Source organism: Heterocephalus glaber, unplaced genomic scaffold, assembly GCF_053883595.1.
Source record: "Heterocephalus glaber isolate CG9 unplaced genomic scaffold, H.glaber_assembly_v1.0 deba00001733, whole genome shotgun sequence".
NCBI classification, from domain to species: domain Eukaryota; kingdom Metazoa; phylum Chordata; class Mammalia; order Rodentia; family Bathyergidae; genus Heterocephalus; species Heterocephalus glaber.
The window spans coordinates 1,853,551-1,880,925 of NW_028258444.1; the positions used below are offsets into that span (position 1 = coordinate 1,853,551).

General features: G+C 35.8%; 1 protein-coding gene across 19 annotated transcripts in view; it reads left to right on the forward strand.

Annotated features, from left to right (window-relative positions):
- Ccdc91 (coiled-coil domain containing 91) overlaps positions 1-27,375 on the forward strand; it is a 401,979-nt gene that overhangs the window by 130,122 nt on the left and 244,482 nt on the right. For 11 of the 19 annotated variants that reach the window (XR_015446979.1, XR_015446977.1, XR_015446978.1 and 8 more), the window contains 3 exons: positions 13,412-13,597; positions 14,518-14,721; positions 15,707-15,811. Coding sequence is in view for 16 of the 19 variants with exons in the window: in XM_087200271.1 (XP_087056397.1) it covers positions 13,412-13,597; positions 14,518-14,721; positions 15,707-15,811 (495 nt within the window). In the remaining 3 variants the exon portion in view is untranslated. Of the gene's footprint in view, positions 1-12,245; positions 12,337-13,411; positions 13,598-14,517; positions 14,722-15,706; positions 15,812-27,375 lie in introns of all 19 variants that reach the window. The other 8 variants (XM_087200275.1, XM_087200276.1, XM_087200274.1 and 5 more) reach the window with 3 other exon arrangements.

Below are 27,375 nucleotides of genomic sequence, written 5' to 3' on the forward strand. Positions count from 1 at the left end.
GCAGTGTAATTGGCCACACAAACAGTTCTCTGGAATTGAACTGCAGTATTGTTGACATAAAGACATACCAGATATTGACATACTGTAAAATTCAGTTAATATAAAAATGCCATCAAAATCAAAGTAGCAAAACAAAACCCAGGAATATTAATACAGTCTTAAACTGTTTATTGACATAGTGTGAGAACCAGTAAAAGCTACCACTGTACCACCATTACAAATGACATATTGATATACAGTAAATACCTGCCCAAAACAACAACTATACCACCATTAACAATAGAAAATAATTTAACCATAATAGCATATATTTAACTAAGTATCTAAGTATTAATAAAGGTTAATAGTAATTTGACTAAAGATGTAGGGGTTGAGGAAAGGGAGAATGAAAGATTTGAAAAATAGAAGGAAGATGAGTAGGAGGACAGAAAAGTGTGACTATTACTATTAAATAGTAAAAGAAAATTAATAGAAGTAGGTAAAAGTAACAGAAAAGAAAAAAACAAAATACAAGAGCAAAATAAAGAAATAAAAAGAAAACAAAGAAAAAAGACTTCTAACCCCCAGTCCCCCAAAAGAAACCAATATGGGGGGGGTTGGCATGAGTGAAAAAAAATTCCTTTTGTGTTTAAATGAGTGGTTTCTTTCTAGAGTCCGTGGTGTGGGAGTCCTCCAGATATGTGGGCAGGACAGAGAGGCACTGCTGAGACCCAGTTTGTTTGCAACAATCATGTCACTGTGTGTGAATGCTGAGTCTGCTTTCCCTTGCTGAGGCTAGTTGGTCAATGGCATATACCCTAGAGCAGTAGCTACTTTGGCCTCTGGTAGTTTCCCTTTCTCTCTTTGCACACCAGTGAGGTACCTTCCCTGCTCTGGAGGGCCTTCTGTCCTCCATGCTACCCTAGACTATGGCAGCTGTCAAATCACATATTTGCAGATGGGGGAAGCAGACAGACCACTAGGCTCTGGGCTGGATGTAGGTAGCAAGGTAGAGTTTTGTGAGTGTGTGTGTGTGTGTGTGTGTGTGTGTGTGTGTGTGTGTGAGTGTGTAGCAGTCTGCTGGACTTGAGACCAGTACTATCAGATCTAGTCCTCTCCGAAAGTTACGAAGGACTGGGCTGTCTTCTCAGTGCAGAGCATAAGACCCCTGTGACCTTCTCAGCCACAGTTTAACTTTCTCAGTGGGTCTATGTCTAGCTTATGTCCTTTGCTGCTATCTCTTGTGGCCATCTCCCACCCAATGACTGTGGCAGGGTGACTCCAGAATCCCTGAAGTGGAGTTGTTTTGTAGCTCAGTCTTAACCCCTTCCCACAGTGTCTCTTGATTCAACCCTCAAATATGGCTTTGGATTTCTTCTCCAATGGCCTGCCTTGTGGAGGGAGTCACTTTCAGAGTAAAGTTCCATACTGTCTTTGCAGTTTACAGTAACAGTGGGGTTTTCTTAGGTCTACTACTGCTGGCCCAGTTCATTGTTCCTCTCTGGAGCTGCCGACCCACTTTCATGTCAATGGAGATGGGGCCCTGTCCCAGCATAACCATGACATAATATGGGTTAGTGTCTCATGAAGTTAAAGATTTAATTAGAAGACAAAGGAAGTAGACAGGAGAAATATTTATTACGAAGAGAGAACTAGCTCCCCATAGTTAAGAGTGAGTTGCCATGGGAACTCTTTGTCTATGAATTTTTATACCAAAAGGTGACCAAGGCTTAGACCACTCTGAGGCAAACTAAGGTTAACCAAGAGGACTAAGACTTGCTTACTTAGTCTAGAACAGGGCTTAGGAAGAGTCGAAACACACAGCCAGCAATGTCTGCAGGGTTCTCTTGGCCGCTATCCTATCTAAGTTGTTCATTAAAAGAACAGAGTGTGAAGGAAAAAATCATCTTCCAGATAGGTAGGAACAGGAGTTGTCATAGTGGTCACCCATACCTTGCTTATTACTGTGCTTGTCACATCCCTGGACTGACATGTTCACCTGGGTTCTGTTCCCTCCTGACCTCAGGCTCCTGTTTATCTGACCAAGGCCTGGCCATCCCGACTCTATCTTGGGCTCAGTGCCTCCCTGGCTGCCTGCTAGTTTTTTTTTATTAAACAGTCTTGAGAATGATTTTAGTATCATATATTGTCAGGACATAGTACCTGCATAAGTTATGGTTCAACTGGAGAAACAGAACCAGAAGGATGTACATATTAAGAGATTTATTATAAGTACTTGGCTTACCCAGTTATAGACATTGGTTAGACAAGTCTGAAATGCACAGGGAAGCCACCTGGAGGGTAGGTTAGAATTCTTTGGGACAGCATGAAGCTGCAGTCCCCAGGCAGAATTTCTCGATCATCAAGGAGCCTCAGCTCTGCTTTTAAGGCCTTTGAAATGATTGAGATAGGACAATGACAGTTATCCTAGTTATTTCAGATCAACTTGTAGCCTTTAGTCACATACAAAATACTTTCACAGTGATATCTAGATTAGTGTTTCAGTGAAAAACTGGTGACTGTAACTTGTCCAGGTTGGCATATGAGAAGGCCATAATAGCATTCTTAATTTCTTTTCTGTATGCAGATATGTGTATCTATTTAAATAGTTTCAATATATTATATTATTTATCTTTAATTGCTGCCATTTGAAGCCACTTTCAGTCAGGATGGTGCTTAGGAAGTCACTGAGTCACTGAAGTTATCATCCACCCTATCTTTGATCTTGTTTCTGTTACTACAGTTTTATAAGTTTTGAGAAACTGCTAATCATGTTGCTGGAAGGACATAGTTGTGATTGACTTCTTCCATGGCATGCTGGGTTTAATATCAACAATAGGTTAATTTGTTTGAATTATTTCTCTTATTTCTGTAATAGTAAACCCTTAGTTGATATATTAATTAAAAAGATGTTGAAAGATAGGATGGTCCTTCTGAATGTGATTTAAAAGGTCAAAATGTGTATGTGTGTGTGTGTGTGTGCATATATGGGAAAAGAATGAAAACAACTTTGCTCATAATATTTAAAATAAGATATAGCCTTATATACAACCATTACATTTGTTTTTCTTACCTTTGATAGTTTCTATTGTAACAATATAAAACATCTCTTTACATCCAGATTAACTCTGATTTCAGAAGCACTGTGGGCTAATGATATTCTTCATAGAATCAGAAGTAAATTAAAGAATAGAGGTTGTAGAATTATAAATAATTTTACTAATCCTGCAATAAAATTATTCTTAGTTGTTTATAACTATAAAACTTGATTATTGTAACAGAATATTACTCACATTGCAATTTTTGCTTTAGATTTAAACTTAAAATATTTATATGATGCATTTTTATTTCATGAAAATTAATGTTTATATATTGGTGAAGTCAGGTGTCTTTAGGGTTAAGTAAGCTCTTTGCTGCTTACATGGTGACAGTTTAGAAGATCTTGGTAGTTGTTTTTTTAGAAATAATCTGCATATTATTATTGCAATTGTTCTTTTCCTCATTGGATTACAGTAGTAAACAGATTTAAATCTGTAAATGTTTTAGGTTCAAATAACCTAGAGTCTACTCAGTATTTCCGCCTGATGTTGACGAGACATTCAAAATTAATGTGTTCTTCCCTAAAGACATATTTAATATTGGGTTAGCTTTCTGAGTCTCTTCTCCTGGATGCATAATAAAGTAGAATGCCATCTTTTTTACTGTTCAATAGTCATTTTTTCAATAAAAATGACACTTATAGATGAATTCCATCTTGTCTAGGAGCTCTGTGTATGAACTCTAGAGACTTGGTTGAAAGCATTAGCTTTAGAGTTTATGGAATATGTTGACTTATTGTAATTGAGTGTGTTCACTGGAGACACTGGCTTATCTGTTTCTCTGAACTTGTTTCAAGAGTTACAGATTCTGGGGCCAGGGATTTAGCTCAGTGGTTCCGCTGCCTGCCGTGCAAGTGCAAGGTCCTGAGTTTGATCCCAGTACAAAAAAAAAAGTTACAGATTCTGGAGCATGTGACTGGCTTCTAGGCCAAGGTGTGCCCTCATGCCTGTCTGTGAGCGGCTGTTTACTTGTACATGAACTCTGATTTGCACTGAAAGTAGAGACTCGATTGCTGACTTGCTTGTGAAAGAAAATTTTTTACATTGCTTGTATGCTGTTTCTATACTGTATCTTTTAAGCAAATTCAGTATGATGGTCCTTTTGTTGTAGGATAGTTTTAAGATTCCATGTGTCTAGCTGTAATGAAAAGATTACAAATTCTGCATCTGAACTCCTTTTCTGCCCATCACATTTTCTACCAGCAACGTTTCTTTTGTAGTTATTGGCTGCTTCATCCTTCCATTCACTTAAGTGAAATATTGGAGATGTTTCTTGACTATTCTTCCTCTGATTCTAGAGCCAATCAATTAGGAAATTTTGTTACCTTCCTTTCAAAATGTATGTAGTATTTTGCTACTTCTCAGAGCCTGTGCAGTTACTTTCCTTGTTTGTGTTGTCATCATCTCCTGATTGGACTACTGAAAGAACATATAAAACAGATCTCATTTCTTCTACTCTTAGCCACAACAATTTATTATCAGCACAGATAACATAATGGTGCCGTTTTAATACTGCTCATAATCCTAATTAGCTAGCAGAATTTTCCAAGCCTTTTAATTTTGATGGCATAAAATGAATTTCTAAGAGAAGCAGTTCTCATGAACCTCGAGAGTATTTTCCTTATTTTGTTTCATACTTGATTTTCATAGGATTATTTTTCCACCCCTCCTTCTCACGACTTTCTAGACTGGCTTTCAGTCAAATATAGTTTACCGTTAGAAGAGAAAGATGATGTGAGAAGTGAACAGATGTATTTCATTTACTCTTCATCCATTTTCTTCAAAGGTTAACATTTTACTACTTTGCTTTCTCATTCTTTTTCTTACACTTCTTTTTCCATTCTTTTTTTTTCTCAGTATTTATTTAGGGTTCTTTTGTTGTGACACTGAGGGTATGCTGTCAGAATACTACTGTATTTCCCAAAGTAACTTGCATTATTTCTTAATCCTTTCCTCCACCTTCTAATGGGTTTTAGTTCTTTTGCTGTATGGTTTAGTTTGTGTTCTTTTTTAAGATTTAATCCCCCCTTTCCTCTTAGAGAGTCTTTCTTTTATTGAGCATTGAAACATTAATGTGGCTCCAAAAGTCCAGAACCATATGAAAACCTGTACTCCTGCTGTCCATTTCTTATGTTTTTGTAACTCATTTTTTCCTATCCCCTATCCATCTTTTCATTAGTTTTGGCTCTATCCTTTCTATGTTCCTTTAGCACAATGAATACATATATGTAGCTTTGTCTTCATACATTTGAGGGCTATTTATGTTTTTTTGTAGGTTGTCTTTTTATACCGTATGCCTCTTTGGTGGTTTTTTAACCTTCTTATTCTTTTTTTACCCTAGGTTTTATATGTTCCTTCCTTTTTAGGACCATTGGTCCTTATTGCGATACTTACTGCACATCTCTTTTTTTCCCCAGTTTGTGTTAGACTTTTTTGAGGTAAGTTTTCACAGACAAGAAGGATGTGCATATTCTGTAGTCAAATTAGTCAGTCTATTGTTTTATTGTACCTGGAATCATAATTAGGAAGCTTTTCTTATACCCAAGGGAAAGAAGAACTCCCTCATGCTTTTGTCTAGTATTTAATGGTCTCTTTTTAAACATTTAGAGCCTTGATCCTATTTGGAGTTTATTTTTGTATATGGTGTGAAATCCAAGTTACTTGCTTCCCACATAGTTGAGTCTGTTTGGGCTTCCTGCTATGTTTTTTTGGTTTGTTTTTTGCAACATCAAGTAGTGCATTGTTTTATTTAAAGAAATTTTATAGTATATTTTAATACACTATATTTTTAATAAGGATAGAAATATGTTTTGTTCTAGTTGAACTTAGTATATTGCTATGAGGGGACAGCATTCCCTTTATTGCTTTTCTTTTTTTTAGTGTTTTCCTATTTTTGTAGCTTTACTTTTTCCATGTGACATTAAATGTCCACTCCTCTAAGTACTTTATATGAAAAGCTTACTGTGATACATTTATTGAGATTGGATTGAGCCTAAATATTAACTAAAGAGGAATGGAATCTTTACGATTTTTAGTTTTCCTATTGACTTAAACTAAATATCTTCTTTAGGTCTACCTTTGGGTGTTTCAGGAGTGTTCTAGAGTTTTTCTCACATTTCTTGCTATATCTATTGCTAAATGTCTTCTTTGTTAAAGTGAAAAATAGCATTTTTTCCATCATATTTTCTAAATGGCTAATATTGGTTCTTCCTACCCAGGAACAAGGGATATCTTTCTGTTTTCTTATATCCTCTTTGATCTCCTTTTTCAGAGTGCTGTAGTTTTCAGTGTAGAGGTCTTTTGCTTCCTTTGTGAGGTTGATTCCTAGATATTTCATTTTTTTAGATGCTATTGTAAAAGGAATTATTTCCTGAATTTCTCTCTCAATGAGTCTGCTATTTGCGTATAAGAAGGGTATTGTTTTTTGAGTGTTGACTTTGTATCCAGCTACTCTACTAAATCTGTCAATTAGGTCTAGCAGACTTTTGACCTAGATTTTTGGGTCTTCTATGAAAAGTATCATATCATCAGCAAATAATGACAGTTTCACTTCTTCCTTTCCTATCTTTACTCCTTTTATTTCTTTCTCTTTTCTAATTGCTGTGGCTAATGTTTCCAGAACTATATTAAACAGGAGTGGAGATAGTGGGCATCCTTGTCTTGTTCCTGATTTTAGTGTGAAAGTTTTCAGTTTTTGACCATTTAGTATGATGTTGGCTGTTGGTTTTTATACATAGCCTTAATCAGGTTGAGATAAAGACCTTCTATTCCAATTTTCTGTACTGTTTTTATCATAAATGGGTGCTGGATGTTGTCAAATGCCTTTTCTGCGTCTATTAAGATGATCATATGGTTTTTGTCCTTGACTCTGTTAATATAGTGTATTACATTTATTGATTTACAGATGTTGAACCATCCTTGCATCCCTGGGATAAATCCACCTTGGTCAGGGTGTATGATCTTCTTGATGACCCTCAGTATTCTGTTTGCCAGTATCTTGCCAGTTGAGGATTTTTGCATCTATGTTCATTAGGGAGATTGGTCTATAGTTCTCTTTTTGGGTTGAGTCTTTCCCTGGTTTTGGAATCAAAGTACCACTTGCTTCCAGGAATGAATTTGGAAGCTTTGCTTTCCTTTCAATTTCCTTGATGATTTTAAAGAGTAATGGTGATCGTTCTTCTTTAAATGTCTTGTAGAATTCAGGAGTGAAGCCATGAGGACCTGGGCTTTTCTTTGTTGGTAAATTTTTTATTACATTTTCAGTTTCACTCATTGTAATTTGAGTGTTTAGAATTGCTGTATCTTCATTTAACTTTAGCAATTCGTATGTATCTAGGAATCTGTCCATTTCTTGTGTGTTTTCCATTTTATTAGAGTACAGGTTCTCGAAGTAGATATTGATCCTCTGGATTTCTACTGGGTCTGTTGTGACTTCACCTTTTTCGTTCTTAATTGCATGTATTTGAGCCTTTCCTTTCCTTTTTTTGATAAGGTTGGCTAAAAGTTTATCGATTTTATTTATTCTTTCAAAAAAGCCAACTCTTTGATTCATTAATTATTGTATCGTTCTCTTAGTCTCCATTGCATTGACTTGTGCACTCATCTTTATAATTTCCTTTCTTGTATGAGCTTTGAGTTTGTGGTGCTCTTCTTTTTCTAGGAGCTTGAGCTTCTGCCTTAGGTTTTTTAACTGAGTTCTCTCTGCTGTCCTAATATGGGCATTCACTGCCATGAATTTCCCACATAGAACTGCTTTCATTGTGTCCCATAGATTCCTGTATGTTGTACTGGCATTATCATTTACTTGTAGAAACTGTCTAATTTCTTCTTTAATTTCCTCTGTGACCCATTGGTTGTTCAGGAGGGTGTTTTTCAATTTCCTTGTGTTTGTTGGAGCTTTGCGATTTCTTATGTCATTGACCTCCAATTTTATTGCACTATGTTCTGATAATATACAGAGGATAACTTGAATTCTTTTACATTTACTTAGACATGTCCTATGAGCTAGCATGTGATCTATTTTGGAGAATGACCCATGTGCAGCTGAAAAGAATGTGTATTCTGATTTTGTAGGGTGGAACGCTCTGTAAATATCTATTAAGTCCATTTTTTCAATAGCTTGGTTCAGTTCTAGAATTTCGTTGTTAACTTTTTGTCTAGATGATCTGTCTATTTGTGATAGAGTGGTGTTGAGTCCCCCACTACAACTGTATCAGTGCTTATTTGGTTTTTCATGTCCATTAATATTTGTTTTGTATAGTTGGGGGCAAATGTATTTTGTGCATATATATTTAGGATTGTCATCTCTTCCTCTTGGATTGTTCCCTTCACAAGGATGTAGTGACTATCTTTGTCTCTCTTAATTAGTTTTGGTTTGAAATCTACTTTGTCCACAGATAAGTTTGTTACACCAGCTTTTTTCTGGGTTCCTGTTGTGTGCAGAACTGTTTTCCATCTTTTTACTTTCAGTCTGTGTATTTCCTTTTGAGTTAGGTGTGTTTCTTGTATACAACATATTGCTGGATTTTGCTTCTTAATCCATTCTGTCAGTCTGTGCCTTTTAATTGGTGAATTGAGACCATTAACATTGATAGTTATAATTGGTAGATATTGATTCATCCTTGTCATGATGTTTTAATTTTGTTGGCTCTTTTATTTCTTTTTTTTCCCCCTTTCTCTTTAGTTTCTTATCTTATCTAGTAGCTTCCCTCTGTTGGCCCTCATGGAGTTGTGACCTTCATTGTCTTTTTCTAGGATATTGTTTGGGATTGTTTGGAGTGCTGGTTTGGTGTTCATGAAATTTCTCAGGTGTTCTTTGTCGTGGAAGTATCTAATTTCCCCATCAATTTTGAAAGCTAATTTTGTGGGATACAACAGTCTAGGTTGGAAGTTATTTTCTTTTAGGGCTTGAAATACTTCGCTCCAGGTTCTCCTTGCTTTGAGGGTTTGTGTTGAGAAGTCTGCCATGATTCTGATGGGCTTTCCTTTGTAGGTGATTTGTTTCTTTTCTCTAACTGCCTGTAGAATTTTGTTCTTCTGTTGGGTTTCTGGGATCTTGACTATTATATGTCTGGGTGTAGATATTTTTTTGATCATGGCTAGTTGAAATTCTATATGCTTCACTTATCTGTATGTCCAATTCTCCACCCCTGTCTGGGAACTTTTGTGCTATTACTTTTGTGAACAGTACTTTTATGTCAATTGTACTTTCTTCTGTTTTTTCCTGGACTCCTATCAGTCCACAAATGGGCGGGGGCTTCATGTTGCCTGGCTCCTCAGCTTGTGCTGGTTGGTCATGCCAATAAATCGGCTTTTGATTCCTCGAGTAAATCCCACTTGTTCATTGTTTATCATTTTTTTTCCTATGTGGCACTCAATACTTTATTTAGAACTTTTACTTCGTTTTTTTAAGTGATACTCTTAAGTCTCCATTTTTTTCTGTTTTTATTGTCATCATCAAGTTTTGCTGTCATTAGTGTTCATGAAGTTTTCCTTTACTTATAATGTTCTCAGATTTCAATTTCAGAGCATTGAGATTATCCGAGTTTTGAATCTGTGATAGAAATTCTCTTGAAATAATCACATGCTTTGCGAAGTATCTGCCTAATAACTTAGTTTTTTCCCCAAAGAAAACAATCTATTTTCAGAAGATCATTTTTAATGCACTAGTGAAATAACTTGTAGAAACTGTATTTCTATAATTATTCATTTTTCTAATTTTAACATTTACTCACTTTTCTTTTTAATTTATTTTATTTTAATAACTTTCAACTTTGTATATTTGTACATTTAACTTTGTATATTTGTAAAATTTCCTTTTATTGTTAAATTAGCTAATATTTTCTTTGTTTTTCAAAATCCAGTATTTTGATTAGACACACTGTTTATTAATCTGCTTTAACATCTGCATTACGTTTATTATTTCCTCTTAAATTTTCTTTGTTGAGTTTTACTTTGAGCTGGGAATTGAATTCATTGATTTTTTTTTATTGAAGTGTTTATGAATATAGTTTTTTTAACTACTGCTTCATTTACCATGGATTCTGATCCATGGTGGTTTTATTATTTCATAGGAAGTTCTATAATATATTAATAGACAGTGGGAAAGTAGAATTATAATATTGTTGGGCTGGTCATGGGATTAGATTGCTGGGAAAGCTTGTTTCAAATATTGCAAATGATAACTTCAGTGACATCTTTCATTTACTGAATATTTACTATGCATTTGTCACTGAGCTACATTCTTTATCTGCATTACCTCATTTAAGCTATATAATACCACTTTGAGATACTTATTTCCCCATTTTTAGATGATGAACTAAGGTTTAGATTTTTTAATATGATTTGCTCAATTCTGCATAAGGAGGGAGTTGTATTGTTCAAGGTTGAATCTATTTCTGATTCCAGGGCCTCTGGCTTTTCTTAGGCAATAATATTGTGAGGTAACAGAGGCAATAACACTGTGAGGTCGTGCTAGCTGCACAGGGTGACTGCGGTGAGGTTGGCACAGTGGGAGCATTTCTGGCTTGTGCACATACAGTCCTTTCAGGTACTGTTAACTGAGAAGGAGGACATGGAGCAAACCTGATTTATATGGAATGATAGTTAAGTTTCATGTACCTGTTGGACATCTAAATGGATTTATCTTAAAATAAGGGAAGCACATGGATATGGAATTCAGCAGAACAGTTTGTACTAGAGATATGTGTTTGAGTGTCATTAGCTTATAAGGGATAAATGAATAATAAGATTTGAAAATGATAACCTAGAATACTGTGTACGATAAGTTCAGAAGATACAGGAAATAATAAAATTTGTGTTTTAGTGGAGAAAGAGACTGGAAAGAAAATAAGGGAAAAATAGTCAAAATGTTAAGAAATCCAGGTGATCATAGTGTGAGAGGAACCAAGGAAAGGTTTTCAAGGAACGTGGAGGGCAGTTACCATGTGCCCTGGAGAACTAAAAAGGAGCAGAAGTCTTCATGTGACTTAATAATAATAATAGGGCCAGTGGATTAAAAAGAATTAGATTAAGGAGAAGATGGAGAAGGGAGTTATAAACTATTTGGTTTATGAAAGGAAAATATGATAGGATGCTGTCCTTGTCATTGTCTTTATATTACACTAATTTTCATACATTTAAAAACTCACTAGTGATATTTCTGTTATGCTACATTGATAGAGAAGTGCTGTACAATAGACAGGCCCTTGCCTTGCCTCCAGTTTTTTTTTTCACAGAATATTGTTTTGGAAGTGTAAGTTTGTGTTGCTGGGCTCCTGTCCACTGTTTCAAAATGGTTTGCGACTGTTTGAATTATGTAACTAAACTCTGCCCCCTCACAATAAGGTTCTGTTAAGCTCCACCCATTCTCAGGAATGTTCTGTAACTCCACGCCCTGCTTCACTGAGCATGTTCACAAGGCATGTGTTTCAGCAATGTTCTATAACTCCACCCCCTTACTTCAGGAACGTTCTGTAACTCTGACTCTCCCCACCTTCTGCATTCAGCATGCTAGCCTACCCTGTAGATCCCTATATAAGGAGGCTTTCATTTCTGGTAGAGTGCTCAGACTCCTCTGAGCCCACAGTGGGCTTGCTGGCCTAATAAAAGGTTTTTCTCCACCTCTTCAGCTGACCATCCAATTCTTGAGACTTCAAAGAATGAGAGCCACACTGAGCTGTAAAGCTCCGCTGTGCCTTCCTTCGGAGCACTTGGTTGCAACACTGAGCTTTAACACTTAGTCTTGCCTCTGAGCAGGGGCATTTAGCTGCAACACTGAGCTATAACACTTGGCTATAGCACAGAGCTGCTCCACTCTGCTTCAACAACATAAGTCAGTTGGAAAATTTTGACATTTTAGAGAAATTTTCTCTCACCATATGTAATACTGAAAACTAGAAAATATAATTTCTGAAAAATTTCGAAAAATTTCTGAAAATATTCCAAGTACAAACATGAATTAAAATTCCAGCTTTGTTTGAGTTAAATGTGTCTTTTTTGTGAATATCTTAATTATCTAGTATAGTACATAGTATTTCAAAATTACAATATTGCTATGTAATAAAAGTATACATAAGATACTTAAATAATAATATAAAGTACCAGTGAGAAATGAATATATTTTTTAGTTTGTTAATACCTAATGGGCTTTTAAATGTCTTTCCTCAGGGAAAAATGCAATTTCCATTGTGAGCTGCCTTCACAGAATTTTGTGGTAGAGCTTCATTGACAGTGCCACTGATGCCAATGTGGAATAAAGGTCTTTAAAATTCAGAAAGTCAAAAATGTATAAATGAGTTATTGCTAAAAAATGACTTGTTACTTTTAATTTTTTTCAGGGTGGGAGGTTGCTGAAGATTGAATACAAGCAGGGTCCTTGTACTGAACTACATCCCTGTGCTCTCTTGCACTCTCTGTCTCGCTCTTTCCATCCATCCATCTATCCATCCATCCATCGTTCTATCTATCTTTTTTATTTTGAGACAGGATCTCAGAAGTTGCTGCGTTTCCCAGGCTGGGCTTGATCTTGTGGTCCTCCTGCTTCAGCCTTCTATACTGGTGGGATTACAGGCATGTGCTACCCACCACATCTTTTTAAATTTTGACACACATATTACAAATTTATTTGAATACTTAGAGGAATATTTTAAAATAAAGTAATGTAAACATACCCTTCTGATTTTGACTTTATCTGTATTCTTTTCTTATAGTTGGCAATCAGCTATACTTTTGTGACCTTTTTTTGAATTTAATTGCAAAATTGTATTTCTACACTTTTTCTGTAGAAACAATCCAGCCATTGACTGTTTTAACCTGGAAAATTGTTTGTTGCCAAAGAATTAATACAGAGAAATAAGATTTATTCCTGCTCCTTACACACTGTGCTCAATGTTTGCTTGGCTGACTTCCCTACTGGCTCATAAGGTTACCTAGTGCAGGAGTGATCTTTCTTGTTCTTCATTTTCCCCCCAGGTCCTTGTGCCTGTGCCTGGCACTAGTAGGTTCTTTGGACCTCTTTTTTTCTTTTTAATTTAATAAATGCTTCATAAATAAATGAATCAGTATGTCATAGATATGAATATTTTCTCTGAGTTAGAAATGTGCATTTTATAGCAGTGTTTTAGTATATAAACACTAAAGTATTATAAAACTGCTTTGCTTGTCTGGGTGTAAAATATTAAACCTAGAAATACTAGTTTTAGATTATAGATAACTGTCTTTGAGGCATAGTCATAAAATCCTGGTTTTCAGTCTCATTGTTTTTAACTTCATTGCTTTCCCTTGTGTCTCCTTTCTTTCTTCCATTCACCCATCCTCTTTGTTTTCCTTAATAGTTCTTTCCTCTGTGTTGTCCTTTAGTATCTGGAGTCCATCTGTCACCAGCTTCTCCTGAGCAGGTTTTGGACCATGACCACTCATCTCCTTCAGTGGGCTGCCTTTCTCCTGATGCCATTCTCTCCTCCCCAGAGAATGCACACACGGACAATAGCATCGTGAGCAACGCTGTTCCGAAAGCACAGGTAAAGAGAAGGGTGTTTGCATAGGAAGTTTGTATACATAGAAAATTGCATAGTAATTTAATTGATGCTTATATAATTTCTTTATAAAATTATTCTGAAAGAAATATTTCTGCAATAGATATTTTAAGTTTGGCATTCATGCATAGAATGAAAAAGAAATTGGAAAATGTTTGCTTTATGGCACAGTTGCAAAGTATTCACTTAGCCTTAGTTACCAAAATATGGTTTAATTCATTTATTACAATGGACCTAGCTTTGCATTTCAAATTTTGAAATTCAAAACAGGAAATATTTACAATAAAGAGTAATTACTTTTCTTTTTGGGAAATATTAATGTTTCAGGTATTAGAGTATCTATTTCAATTTTAGGCCGAAACCAAAAAGAGAGCAGTCATAGAGTCTATTCAGATATTTATTGAACAAAGAACTCTGTTAGGAGTTGGATTTCCAAAGCTGGATTTAGAAAGTGTTATATATAATTTAAGTAACTTGTTAATTTTTCTAGAAAATAACGATCATTTAGAGGGCAAAGGTAAATTTCAAATTTTTATTTACAGTTTAAAATGTAAACAGATTCTAGGCATGCCTGTAAATTTAAGAACTGGTATCAAATGTGTCTATACTTTATCGTACAATTTTAAACATAAGAAAAATGTTTTAAGTTAGTATATTGCTATAAATATATATACTAAAGTTAGCTTAAAGTTGAGAGGAAATTTTGTTTCTTACTACAAAAATCAGTTATTATAACCCTCTTGTGTTGATTTGGGTAAAAAGGGAAAAAATTCTGGAGCCTTTGCTACAACTTAATTTTCAAATGCGGTTTGGGATACCCTTTGGCCATTTTCATTATTGAGATAGTGTAAACTTTCTTCTCTCTCTTATGTTCATGTGTATGTTTGTTTTTAAATGTGGTTTAGGTTCAGCAGTCAACACGCACTCATCTAGATATCCCGCTTTTTCCATTGGGTTTATCTGTTGAGACAAGCGATGGAACAGTTGCTCTTATGGATGATTCTGAGGACCCAGCAGGCAATGTTTCAAACATCCAGCTTCAGCAAAAAGTTTCAGATCTGGAGATGAAACTCAAAATGTCTGAAGAAGAAAAACAAAGGATTAAAAAGGCATGTTAACATTTGCCTAAGAAATACATGTTTGAATTGTATATATTGGAAATTTTATATAATCCCAAAGTGTGATTAAGAACTCATCAGAAGAGGAAGCCACTCTCTTCCCTTAGGTGTAGTAGATCTAAGTCAGTCACAGCAGCATATTAACTGGCAAAGCCTTTGACAGGAAATCTCTCATCTTAAATATGGCAGTCAACCCTTCATGTCCAGGGATTCCACACACATGCTTCTGCATCTGCAGGTTCAAAATATTTAAGGAGATGAAGAGCCTGTGTTCTGAATTTTACAAATCTTTTATTCTCCATAAACAGTACAAATCTAGAAGTGATTTAATGTAGATAGAAGGATGTGCTTTGTTTATATGCAGATAGTTTGCCATTTTACATAAGGGACTTGTGAGTCTTAGGATTTGGATGTCGGCAGGGATCCGGAAACCAAACTCCTATGGATTTTAGGCATCCATATATACTTTAAAGAAATGAACTATTTTTATTAGGATTTTTATGTTTCTGGTTTTTTGTTTTTGTCTAATATTTTTCTTTTTGGTTTATTTCCTTTAAGTGGAGGCAGTATTATACTTCTTAGGCAGATTTGAAGTTTTATAACATTAACTTTTGGGAAGTCAGGCATCATTTGAGGATATTTGACCAGAGCACTTAAATATAAGTACAGCCATTTTATTAAATTACTTAAGATACATATACAGTATATCTTAGAAAATTTATAGAAAGTATGTAAAGATTGATTTTGTTGATTGACATTAGTTGAGATGCTTTTATTCATTAGAATAGTTTTAGTGTTATATCAACGTTTGGCCTTGTTCTAGAAATTAGGATGAAATGTACCATTTTTAATATTGTTAAAATTTAACTATGCTTCCTATGGTTTTTTTTTACAGACAAATACATTCTGTGTTCATTGATAAAACTATTTTATCCCATGAAATGTTACAAAGCTTGTGTTTGGATTTTTCTTTCAGGATGTAGAATCATTGATGGAAAAGCACAGTATCTTAGAAAAAGACTTTCTAAAAGAAAAAGAACAAGAAGCCATTTCCTTTCAAGATAGATACAAAGAACTGCAGGTAGGCCCATTAGGTTTAAAGTTTAAAATACAGACCTTTTGATGGAGCATGCACTGTAATTTCAAAAAGTACTCAACAAATATAATGAACAATTTGATATTATGTTCTGTTTTATTTTTCTGCATTGTACTTTTTACATCTGACAAACTCTGTGTTTACTTATTACTTGCTTGGATCATTTTAATAGTACTAAGTGGCTTCTGCACTTGTCCTTCTCCCTAGTTAATTTGTAGCTTAGCATGTAAAGTAGTGTTTTAAAGTATACATCAGACTAGATCTCAAACATTAATTCCCATTTTCTTTCCAGTGTAAATCTTCTGACTCCTCTGGCTTCTTCAGCTTAGCCCAGCTCTCTGCATATACCAACTGTCACAGTAGGATCTAGGTGAATAGCCCTGTTGTGGGGGCAGGGCATTCCCTGAGTGTAGGAAGGGTGTGGCTCATGAGCTACTCATCTTTCTCTCCCTGGAAGGATACACACTCCAGGTAAACAGCAAAACTTGAAAATACAGAAAAAGGTGAAAAATATGTTTTTCAGTGTCCATTGGGATCATTATTTAATAGACTTACTGCTAGGACTATTTCAAAGAATATACTTTATTTGACATACTATTTGCTCTTGATTAAAAGTCTCATTTGTAGTACAGTTATTTGATAATTTACAGATTTGTTCCCAAAAGAAAAATAATGTCTGTGTATTTTTAAAGATAACTTCAGAGAATATAGTTTATTTTCTGTAGGGCATTCACCATCTTTTTTTTTTTTTGTACCGGGGATTGAACTCGGGACCTTGTGCTTGTGAGGCAGGTGGTGGAACCACTGAGCTAAATCCCCGGCCCTATTAACCATCTTTGTCTGTAATTTCATACTCTCTGTCTAACATTTCACCATTAAATTTCCTGCATGGGTATCTGCTTTTCAAATATTCTTTGAACTAGGCTTAATATCTGATTCATACAGTCTTAAAGATTCATGAGTAGAAAAATCCTTTGTGTATGTTCAGTTTATTTAAGCCACATACTAACTTCTTGAGTATTAAATTTTTAACAGTTCTCACTAATCCTTTGTTTCCTTATGTGTTTGTTCAAATGCTACCTTCTTGTGGAAGCTTTCCTTGACTGTGCTACATAAAGCATACATAAGACCAGATATACTTTCTCAGTGTTCTCTAACCCTCTTTCTTTGCTTGCTGTTATTATTTTTTAACACTTAGCACTTGTTATTTTATTTTGGTTTATTTTCTGTTTTCTCCTCACCAGCGTGTAAGCTCCATGAAATTAGGAACTTCATGTAGTGAGTACTCAATTAATACTTTGTTGTGAATGAGTGAAAGTACATGTATCCTGATCCCCAAGGATTAGTTACATTGTGTATAGCTACACCTATGGTTCCCATACTTGGAATTATGGTGTTCATTAAATAGCAAAATACTAAATATTGCAAAAACTTTGTGTCTTTTGTCTGCATTGAGTGATGTGTGTCTTTTCAAATTGTTTGAAAATAGTAATATACCTTAGAGACATTGAACTTTTCACAGAAAAGATAACCATAAATTCCATGTGGTATTATCATTATGGTTTCATTTCTTTTACTACATATTAATAGTGATAATCTAAGACTCATGACTTGACTCTTCAAGACTAATACTCAATTCAAAATGCTCTTCCTTTTATAGAAAACCTTGCAGCAGATTTTACCAGCCTTTGTCCTTCTTTTCATTACATATGAATGAAAGAGTGAACTACGGAGTATTTTCTCACATCAGCACAGAAGGTTTCTGTTTTAGTTAACATTTCTTGTTGCTGAGACAAAATACCCAACACCTAAAGTTAAAGGAGGAAAGGTTATTTGACTCACAGTTTATAGAGTTTATAGAGTTATTTCATAGTTGGCTGTCTCTAAGGCAGGGTAGTATGGTAGAGAGGCATTGCAGAGGAGAAACAGTTCATGGCAGGCAGAAAGCAGAAGGCAGCTGGCAGCAAGCTACAAGTGACAAACAGCAACCCTCTTTCTGTCCCTTGTATCTTACCCAGGCTACCCACCCTTGGGGGTAGCACTCATGCCCAGGGTGGGCTAGCCTTAATGCTAGCATCACATCCTTGATCTCAGCAACACACATCCTAGATTCAGCCACCTCTGAAAAGGCCACATGAGGCATTGTGGGAATGTCTAGACACAAGCCATAACAGTTTCATGGCCAAATTGAACTCAGAACACATGAGGTATTTACCTTCTATGTCAAGACACTGTCTATATGTAAAGCATTTTTTGTTGTTGTTATAGTTCCACAAGTCCTTAAGTTTCTGGGCATTTTTTTTTATTATTGTTTTCTCTGTGTTCTTCATACTGTGTGCAGAGGGGGGACTTTGAGAAAGTGATGTGATCAGGGGATAGGTGACTATGTGTTAGGAGTGGACCTGGTTGGAAGAGATGGTCCCTGGGGATGTGGCATGGAAGGGTGTGTCTCCCTCCTGGACCCTGTTTTCTCTCTCTGCTTCCTGGCTACCAAGGGATGAGCAGTTGTTCTCCACCCAGCCCCTTCCACAGTGCCTTTTCTGTCTTGGAACCAGCCAGTTCTGGACTGAAAACCTGAGCCAAAATAACCTTCTCCTCCTTTAAGCTGTGGGTGTCAGGTATTTTTGTTCCAGTAACAAAAACAATGACTAAGACAGTATCTAAGCTTTTTAACTGTACTTGTAAGTAGTAGGGAAAATACATGTCTTTAACTTTAGTCTGGAAGTCAACTAGAAAGCAAAATTTTAAATTTTATTTTTTGTAACTACATCAGGAAATTGATTTCAATTTTAAAATCATTAAAGCGTATAACTTTGAGTATTTTTTTTTTTTGCTTGAAATCTTTTATTGGTAAATTTTAGGTATACAGTACATTTACATTTATCATTGGGTGCTTGTACCTGTACATCATGTAACTTGGTTTTTAGTTTTTCCCCATTACTTGTGCTCCCTTTCCCCTCCACCCAGCCCTATTTGCATAGACTTTGTTTCCATTTATTTCTTTTCTCCTAATTTTTCCTTTCCCTTCTTTCCTTTCCCCTTCCCCTCCCACTTCCCCCACCCCTTTGGACCTTTTATTCCTATTTCAAATTATTAGTTATTTGCTTTAATCCTTATTTATACTTTCAGTTTCTCACACTAGAGAAACTATTCGGTATTTATACATGTGTGTCCTATTTATTTCACTTAAGAGTGTGGTCTCAATATGCATCCATTTAGCTATAAATGTCTCTAGTGTTTCATTCTTTATGGCTGAGTAGTACTCCATTTTGTAAAAAAAAACCACTTTATCCATTTTCCAATTGATGGGCACTTGGGCTGTTTCCAAGCTTTAGCTATTATGAACTCTGCCGCTGTAAACATGGGTGCACGTATATCGCTGGGATGTGATTCTTTTAATTCTTTTGGGAAGATACCCATCAGGGGAATACCTGGATCAAATGGGACCTCTAGCCCTCATTCTTTGAGGTATCTCAGTAGTGATTTCCACAGTGGTTGCACCAGTCTGTACTCCCACCAACAATGGAGAAGGGTTCCTTTCTCCCCACACCCACACCAGCATTTGGTATTGGTTGACTTCTTGATAGCAGCCATTCTTTGTGGGGTGAGATGGAATCTCAGTGTTGTTTTCATCTGCATCTCTTGAATGACCAGTAATGTTGAACATTTTTTCATATATTTAGTTGCTGCTTTTACTTCTTTGTCTGAGAAATGTCTGTTCATTTCAGATGCCCATTTTTGAATTGGGTCTTTGAATTTGGGGGCTGATTGTTTTCAGTTCTTCATATATTCTAGATAGTAGTGCTTTGTCTGAGGTACAGCTGCTAAAAATTTTTTCCCACATTGTAGGGTGTCTGTTAGCTCTCTTGGTGGTTTCTCTTACAGTGCAGAAGCTTTTTAATAAGATGAAATCTCAGTTGTTGATTTTTTGTGCTAGTTCCCGTGCTACTGAGGCTTTGTTCATAAAGTCTTTTCCTATACTAATGTCTTCAAGAGTTCTACCTAACTTATCTACCAGCAACTTTAGTGTTTCTGTCTTAATATTTAGATCTTTAATCCACTTCGATCTTAGTTTAGTGCATGGTGATAGACATGGGTCTCATTTTAATCTTTGGCAGGTTGAAATCCAGTATTTCCTACACCATTTATTAAATAGGCTATCTTTCCTCCAATGATGGTGGTTGGCTCCTTTGTCAAAGATGAGGTGGCTGAGTATGTCTGGGGTTGTTTCTGCATCTTCTAATCTATTCCACTGACCTCAGGTCTGTTTCTTTGCCAGTACCATGCAGTTTTTATCACAGTAGCTTTGTAGTATAGTTTCAAGTTGGGTATTGTGATACCACCTGCATGACTCTGTTGCTTAGAATTGCTTTTGCTATTCTAGGTCTCTTCTACTTCCAAATGGATTTTTGGATTGTTTACTCTAGTTCTGTGAAGTATATTGTTGGAAATTCAACCGGCATTGCATTAAATCTATAGAGTAGTTTTGGAAGTATGACCATTTTTACTATATTGGTTCTTCTTACCCAGGAGCAAGGGATGTCTTTCCATTTTCTTATGTCCTCTTTGATCTCTTTTTTTTTTTTTTATAGTGCTGTAGTTCTTAATGTAGAGGTCTTTGCTTCCCTCATTGTATTGATTCCTAGATATTTCAGTTTTTTGGATGCTATTGTAAAAGGAATTGTTTCCCTAATTTCTCTCTCAATGGGTCTGCTATTTGCATATAAGAAGGCTATTGATTTTGAGTGTTGACCTTGTATTTAGCTACTCTACTGAATCTGTCAAATAAGTCTTGAAGTCTTTTGGCTGAGTTTTTTGGGTCTTTTATGTAAAGTATCATATCATCAGCAAGTAATGACAGTTTAACTTCTTCTTTTCCTATCTTTATTCCTTTTATTTCTTTCTATTTTCTAATTACTGTAGCTAATGTTTCCAAAACTATATTGAATAGGAGTGGTAATAGTGGACATCCTTGTCTTGTTCCTGATTTTAGTGTGAAAGTTTTCAGTTTTTGACCATTTAGTATGATGTTGGCTGTTGGTTTTTATACATAGCCTTAATCAGGTTGAGATAAAGACCTTCTATTCCAATTTTCTGTACTGTTTTTATCATAAATGGGTGCTGGATGTTGTCAAATGCCTTTTCTGCATCTATTGAGATGATCATATGGTTTTTGTCCTTGACTCTGTTAATATAGTGTATTACATTTATTGATTTACAGATGTTGAACCATCCTTGCATCCCTGGGATAAATCCAACTTGGTCAGGGTGTATGATCTTCTTGATGACCCCCAGTATTCTGTTTGCCAGTATCTTGCCAGTTGAGGATTTTTGCATCTATGTTCATTAGGGAGATTGGTCTGTAGTTCTCTTTGTGGGTTGGGTCTTTCCCTGGTTTTGGAATCAAAGTACCACTTGCTTCCAGGAATGAATTTGGAAGCTTTGCTTTCCTTTCAATTTCCTTGATGATTTTAAAGAGTAATGGTGATCGTTCTTCTTTAAATGTCTTGTAGAATTCAGGAGTGAAGCCATGAGGACCTGGGCTTTTCTTTGTTGGTAAATTTTTTATTACATTTCAGTTTCACTCATTGTAATTTGAGTGTTTAGAATTGCTGTGTCTTCATTTAACTTTGGCAGTTTGTATATATCTAGGAATCTGTCCATTTCTTGTGTGTTTTCCATTTTATTAGAGTACAGGTTCTCGAAGTAGGTATTGATGATCCTCTGGATTTCTACTGGGTCTGTTGTGACTTCACCTTTTTCATTCTTAATTGCATGTATTTGAGCCTTTTCTTTCCTTTCTTTGATAAGGTTGGCTAAAGGTTTATCGATTTTATTCTTTCAAAAAACCAAGTCTTTGATTCGTTAATATTTTGTATCATTCTCTTTGTCTTCATTGCATTGATTCCTGCTCTGATCTTTATAATTTCCTCTCTTGTAGGAGCTTTGAGTTTGTTATGTTCTTCTTTTTCTAGGAGCTTCAGGTTCTGAATTAGGGTATTTGAGTTCTCTCTCTTTTCCTAATATGGGCATTCACTGCTATGAATTTCCTGTGTAGAACTCCTTTCATTGTGTCCGAAAGATTCCCATATGTTTTACTGGCATTATCATTTACTTGTAGAAACTGTCTAATTTCTTCTTTAATTTCCTCTGTGACTCATTGGTTGGTCAGCAGGGTGTTATTCAATTTCCATGTGTTTCTGGGGGTTTTGCAGTTTCTTATGTTATTGATCTCTAATTTTATTTCACGATGGTCTGATAATATACAGGTGGTAACTTCAATTGTTTTACATTTACTTAAACATGTCCTGTGAGCTAGCATGCCGTCTGTTTTGGAGAATGACCCATGTGCAGCTGAAAAAAATGTGTATTCTGATTTTGTGGGGTGGAACACTCTGTAAACATCTATTAAGTCCATTTGTTCAATAGCTTGGTTCAGTTCTAAAATTTTGTTGTTGATTTTTTGTCTAGATAATCTGTCTATTTGTGATAGAGTGGTGTTGAGTCCCCCACTACAACTATAACAGTGCTTATTTGGTTTTTCATGTCCATTAATATTTGTTTTGTATAGTAGGGGGCATTCGTATTTGGTACATATATATTTAGGATTGTCATCTCGTCCTCTTGGATTGTTCCCTTCACAAGGATGTAGTGACCATCTTTGTCTCTCTTAATTTGTTTTGGTTTGAAATCTACTTTGTCTGCAAATAAAATTGCTTCCCCTGCTTTTTTCTGGCTTCCTGTCATGTGAAGAACTGTTTACGATCCTTTTACTTTCAGTCTATGAATTTCCTTTTGAGTTAGGTGTGTTTCTTGTATATAGCATATTGTTGGATATTTCTTCTTGATCCATTCTGCCAGTCTATTTCTTTTGATTGGTGAATTGAGGCCATTAACATTGATGGTTATAATTGATAGATACTGACTCATCCTTGTCATGATGTTTTACTTTTGTTAGCTCTTTTATTTTTTATTTTTCCCCCTTTCTCTTTAGTTTCTTACATGCCTCTTAGCTTCCCTCTGTTGGCCCTCATGGAGTTGTGACCTTCATTGTCTTTTTCTAAGATATTGTTTAGAATTGTTTGGAGTGCTGGTTTGGTGTTCATGAAACTTCTCAGGTGTTTTTTGTCGTGGATTTATCTAATTTCCCCATCAATTTTGAAAGATAATTTTGTGAGATGCAACAGTCTAGGTTGGAAGTTATTTTCTTTTAGGGCTTGAAATACTTTACTCCAGGCTCTCCTTGCTTTGAGGGTTTGTGTTGAGAAGTCTGCCGTGATTCTGATGGGCTTTCCTTTGTAGGTGATTTATTTCTTTTTTCTAATTGCTTGAAGGATTGTTTTTATTCTGTTGGGTTTCTGGGATCTTGACTATTATATGTATAGATGTAGGTTTTTTTTTGATTGTGGCTAGTTGGAATTCTATATGCCTCACTTATCTGTATGCCCATTTCTCTACCTCTGTCTGGGAAATTTTCTACTATTCTGTGAACAGTTTTTTTACATCAATTGTACTTTCTCCTATTTTTTTGTGGAATTCTATCAGTCTCATGTTATCCTTCTTTGCATCATCTAGCAGCTGCTGGATTGATTTCTCATGGTCCCTTACTATTTTTAAGAAATCTCTGTTTTCCTGGTCATTAACTGCAATCCTGTCTTCTGTGTCTGATATTCTGTGTTCACATTCCCTTAATCTGCTGCGCATACTTTCATTGGAGCTTTTCATCTCCTTTATATCTGTTTGAATCTGTTTCATGGATTGTATTTCTTTCTTATGCTGGGCGATCATGGCTTCCAGCATGTTTCTAAGCTCATCTATTTTTTTTATCTGTTTCTTTTCTAGTGCCTCCAATCATGTCTTTCACTCCGCTCACCATCTCCGTAGTTATCTGTGAGATCATTTCTACTTTGAAGTTTTGTAGAGCCTCATTCATCTGTTACTTCCTTTGCTATCAGTTCAGTGTGTCCAGGTGGTTGATTATCACACTTTTCCACCTCGTTTTCCCCAGAATTTGCCATTTGTGGGGTTAACGTCTGAGTTTCTGCCTTGCTTAAGTGCCTTCTCATTTTTGTTTTTGATATTGTCCTTGGTTTAATTCCTGGGTTGATACTTCAAAGTTGCTTATTGTAAGTATCTTTGTTGCTTGTATTTAGAACCCTATGGAATGATTGCTTCTCAGAGGTGTCTTCCAGATATAGCTGGTCTTTAGGTTTTGAGTCTCTAATGACTCTGAGGCTATCTCATTTTCTTTATACCATGAAGAACTACTGATTAAATCAATGACAACACCTTAGCCCAAGTGATGCAATCAGCAACACCATAGCATCAAGTACATCTTAGAAAATGACAATTTGTGGTAGTTATTAATCTGTCACGTTTAACTGTGAATTAAATCAAAATTGAGGACCAACCCAATATATGTTTATACTGAATAAACTCTTCAATATAGCAACTTTACCCTTCGGGATAGGGAGTTAGAACGAGTTGGGGAGGGAGGGATAGATAGGTAGAAGGTAGGGGAAGGTTAGCAGTGAGGCCAGAGGACACAGGTGAGAGAGAAAAAATAAAGAAGAAATATGAATTAGGGCCAAATCAGGAACATAAAGGGAGATGAAGAACAATGTGGGACAGCATGGGGGGGGGGGAGAGAGAGAAAGAGAGAGGAGAAAGAAAAGAAAAAAAGCAAAATAAAAATTTTGAAAAGAGCAGAAAAAAAATTAAAAATAAGTGCAAAAGAATGCTAACAATAATTTTGAAAATAAGAAATAAAAGATAAAAATGAAGGGCTTCCTTCAGGGTAAGTCTCAGCTGTCACAATAGACAGCGTCGGCCCCGTGTGTAGATATAAGTCATTGAGTCTTAGGAAGCCAGTCAAAGACCCGTGAAATTCAGGCAGATTTCTGGCTGCCGGTCCTAAGTTGAGCTCCCCGTGCTCCTGCAGGGTTGAACTCTGCAAGGATGTACTGTAGGTTCTAGCTGCCCTTCCCCTGAAGATAGTCCAGGTTCTGATGGGAGGTGATGATCCCTCCAACTTACCAAGTACGGTGGTCTGTTGTGCCTTTATTGTAAATAGCCTCTTCACTTGTCCTGTGGGCTTCTGTTGTTTACTTCTGCAGCTCAGGACAATGGCCTTCATGCCCCGCTGTGCCTCTGCAGTGTGGAACCATGTAGTGCACAGCCAGGAGGCCAGAGGCGGGGTGGGCGTGGTTGGGAGGTGGGCGAAGGGTTGCAGGCGCCAGTGTGCCTGAGCTGCTTGCAGGTGGGCGTCCCCAGGGGTCTTCACTGTCTAGCTGTTCGCAGGTGGGTGTGTTGAGCCAAATGAAGAGGGGCTCTAGACAGCCAGAGGCTTCTCAGCCCATGTGCTTAGCTGGTGGGCGTGCCGAGGGTGTCCTCACTGTCTTGCTGGTCCTTGAGTCAGTTTTTTAAGGGAAATAATTTAATGAAATCTTATGGAGTTGTTGCAGTAGAAGAATGGTGAGTAAAAAAAAGTATGTGGACTCAGTTGTGTGTGGTATTGCATGCCTGTAGTAATGGCATTCTAAGTGGCCGAGGCAGAATGATTGCAAGTTCAAGTTCTGTGACTTAGTGAGAGTTTGTCTAAGAATAAAAAATTTAAAAGAAGACTGGATGTAGCTGAGTCTTAGGAAGACTCTGGGTTCCACTACCCCCCTAAAAAAAAGAGAGAGTGAAAATATAAGTCAAAATGGGAGATAATCCATAAATTTCTATATCTGCTTCATATTTAGCAAGTTTGTGCGTATATAGCTACATGCGGTAGATATTCCAGAGATGTATTTTGAAGAATAATATTAAAATTGTGCTACAAAGACTTGATTCAGCAAAAATTTAGAAAATGTTAGGCGTTATCTGACCTTTCTATAATTCATTTCTTCATAAGGATATGATTTTTCTTTTCAAGCTGGTACAAAAGTTCTTTCTAGGAAATCTTAGGAATAGAAGATGTGCTTATATTTGTGAATGTCAAAGGAGGCAAATCATACAGAATGAAATATTAGCAAAGCCAGTTTTTAAAGAGGGAAAATAATGTGTGTAAGACATTTCTTGTTGGATTCATGGTCTGCCAGTCATTTGTCATATGTTTCAAATTTATTTATTAATCCCTTTCTATTATTATTACCTTTCTCACTGTGTTTAGACCTAACATCCTGGTCCTTGGCTTGTATTTTACTCAGAGGTGGATCCAGACGCTTAAAGGGGCTCTAGGCTCAGCCCTCCCTTCATTCCTGCTCTTTCCTTGGTTGCCTTATACTTCAGGTCTAGCACAGAACAGGTGCTGTAGCTGGGTGGAGAAGACACCTTTCCTTCTTTCTCCAGCCTTGTCCTCAGCCAAGTCATGCCTCAGCACGTTTTCACTAATTTCATCTGCTTTGCTTCACTGATTTGAATTCCTTTAAAGCTTAAAAACATGGTTTTTAGATCTGGTCCCCATTATAATCTCTGAAAGTTTTAGAAAATGGTCAAGTACTACCTTATATCAGTTAAATAATGCATTTAAATTATTCAAACATGAGAAAGTATCTAAAGTAACAAAAATATGTAGTAAATAGATTATTTTCATCCTCTGCTTCATCTGATTTCTGTTCATCTCAACAAATTTATTTTTATCCTTACACTGGGAGGATTTATATATTCCCTCCCTTCTACAGATAGTAGAGTTCTAAGTACCCCTTATTTATTTATTCATACAGATGATAGTGTGCTAAGTATCCCTTATTTATTTATTTATTTACTTACTTACTTAATAATATTTCTTGGTGCCTTTCCACAGTGGTTTACAAAGAGAGCTTTTATTCATTAATCTTTCACTATCTGAAATATAGCATTCCATTTTCTTCTATCATGAAATATTACCAATGTCAGTGTAATTTTTTCCACTTTATTGTCCTTTAAGTTGTAGTAATTATATTACAATATGTGCTGCTTATTCTAGGTTGACTAACCTGGTTCACAATGTGTCCTTTGTACATAATATATATGTATGATATAGTTTCATTTCCTTTTTTAATTTCAAGAAATGTTTAATAAATTATCAGTGTAATCTTTTCTTCTCTTCATGGTGACTCCTGTTATCTGTATGTCATCAGGATCTGTATGTTGGATAGTTTTGTCTTATACACTTATCTTTACTTTGGAATTTTTTTGTATCTTTATTCATTTCTTTGTGATCTACAATGTTGTTCTATTTCTCTTAAAGTATTTTCAGTTTAGTTGGTTCTATAATCATTTCTGGAGTAATTTATCTGTTAAAACTTTTGTGAAATTTCACGTTATGTCTGAGTTTTTCTTATCCTGATTTTTCCTTAATGTTTTATTTTCCTAATATCTTACAGGTCACTGTGTAATATAAATATATAGTTCTAAATTTCTCTTTTTAATGTTTGTGCTCTGGTTTCCTTTTCTGAAGAGCAGTAATTACTTTTTTCATATAATACCAGTGTTTGGACCTGAGAAATACTTTTATGTTACTTGTTTTCACATGAAATTAGTTCTCTTAAGCTTCCTTAATGAAGGGATGAACAATCTGTCTG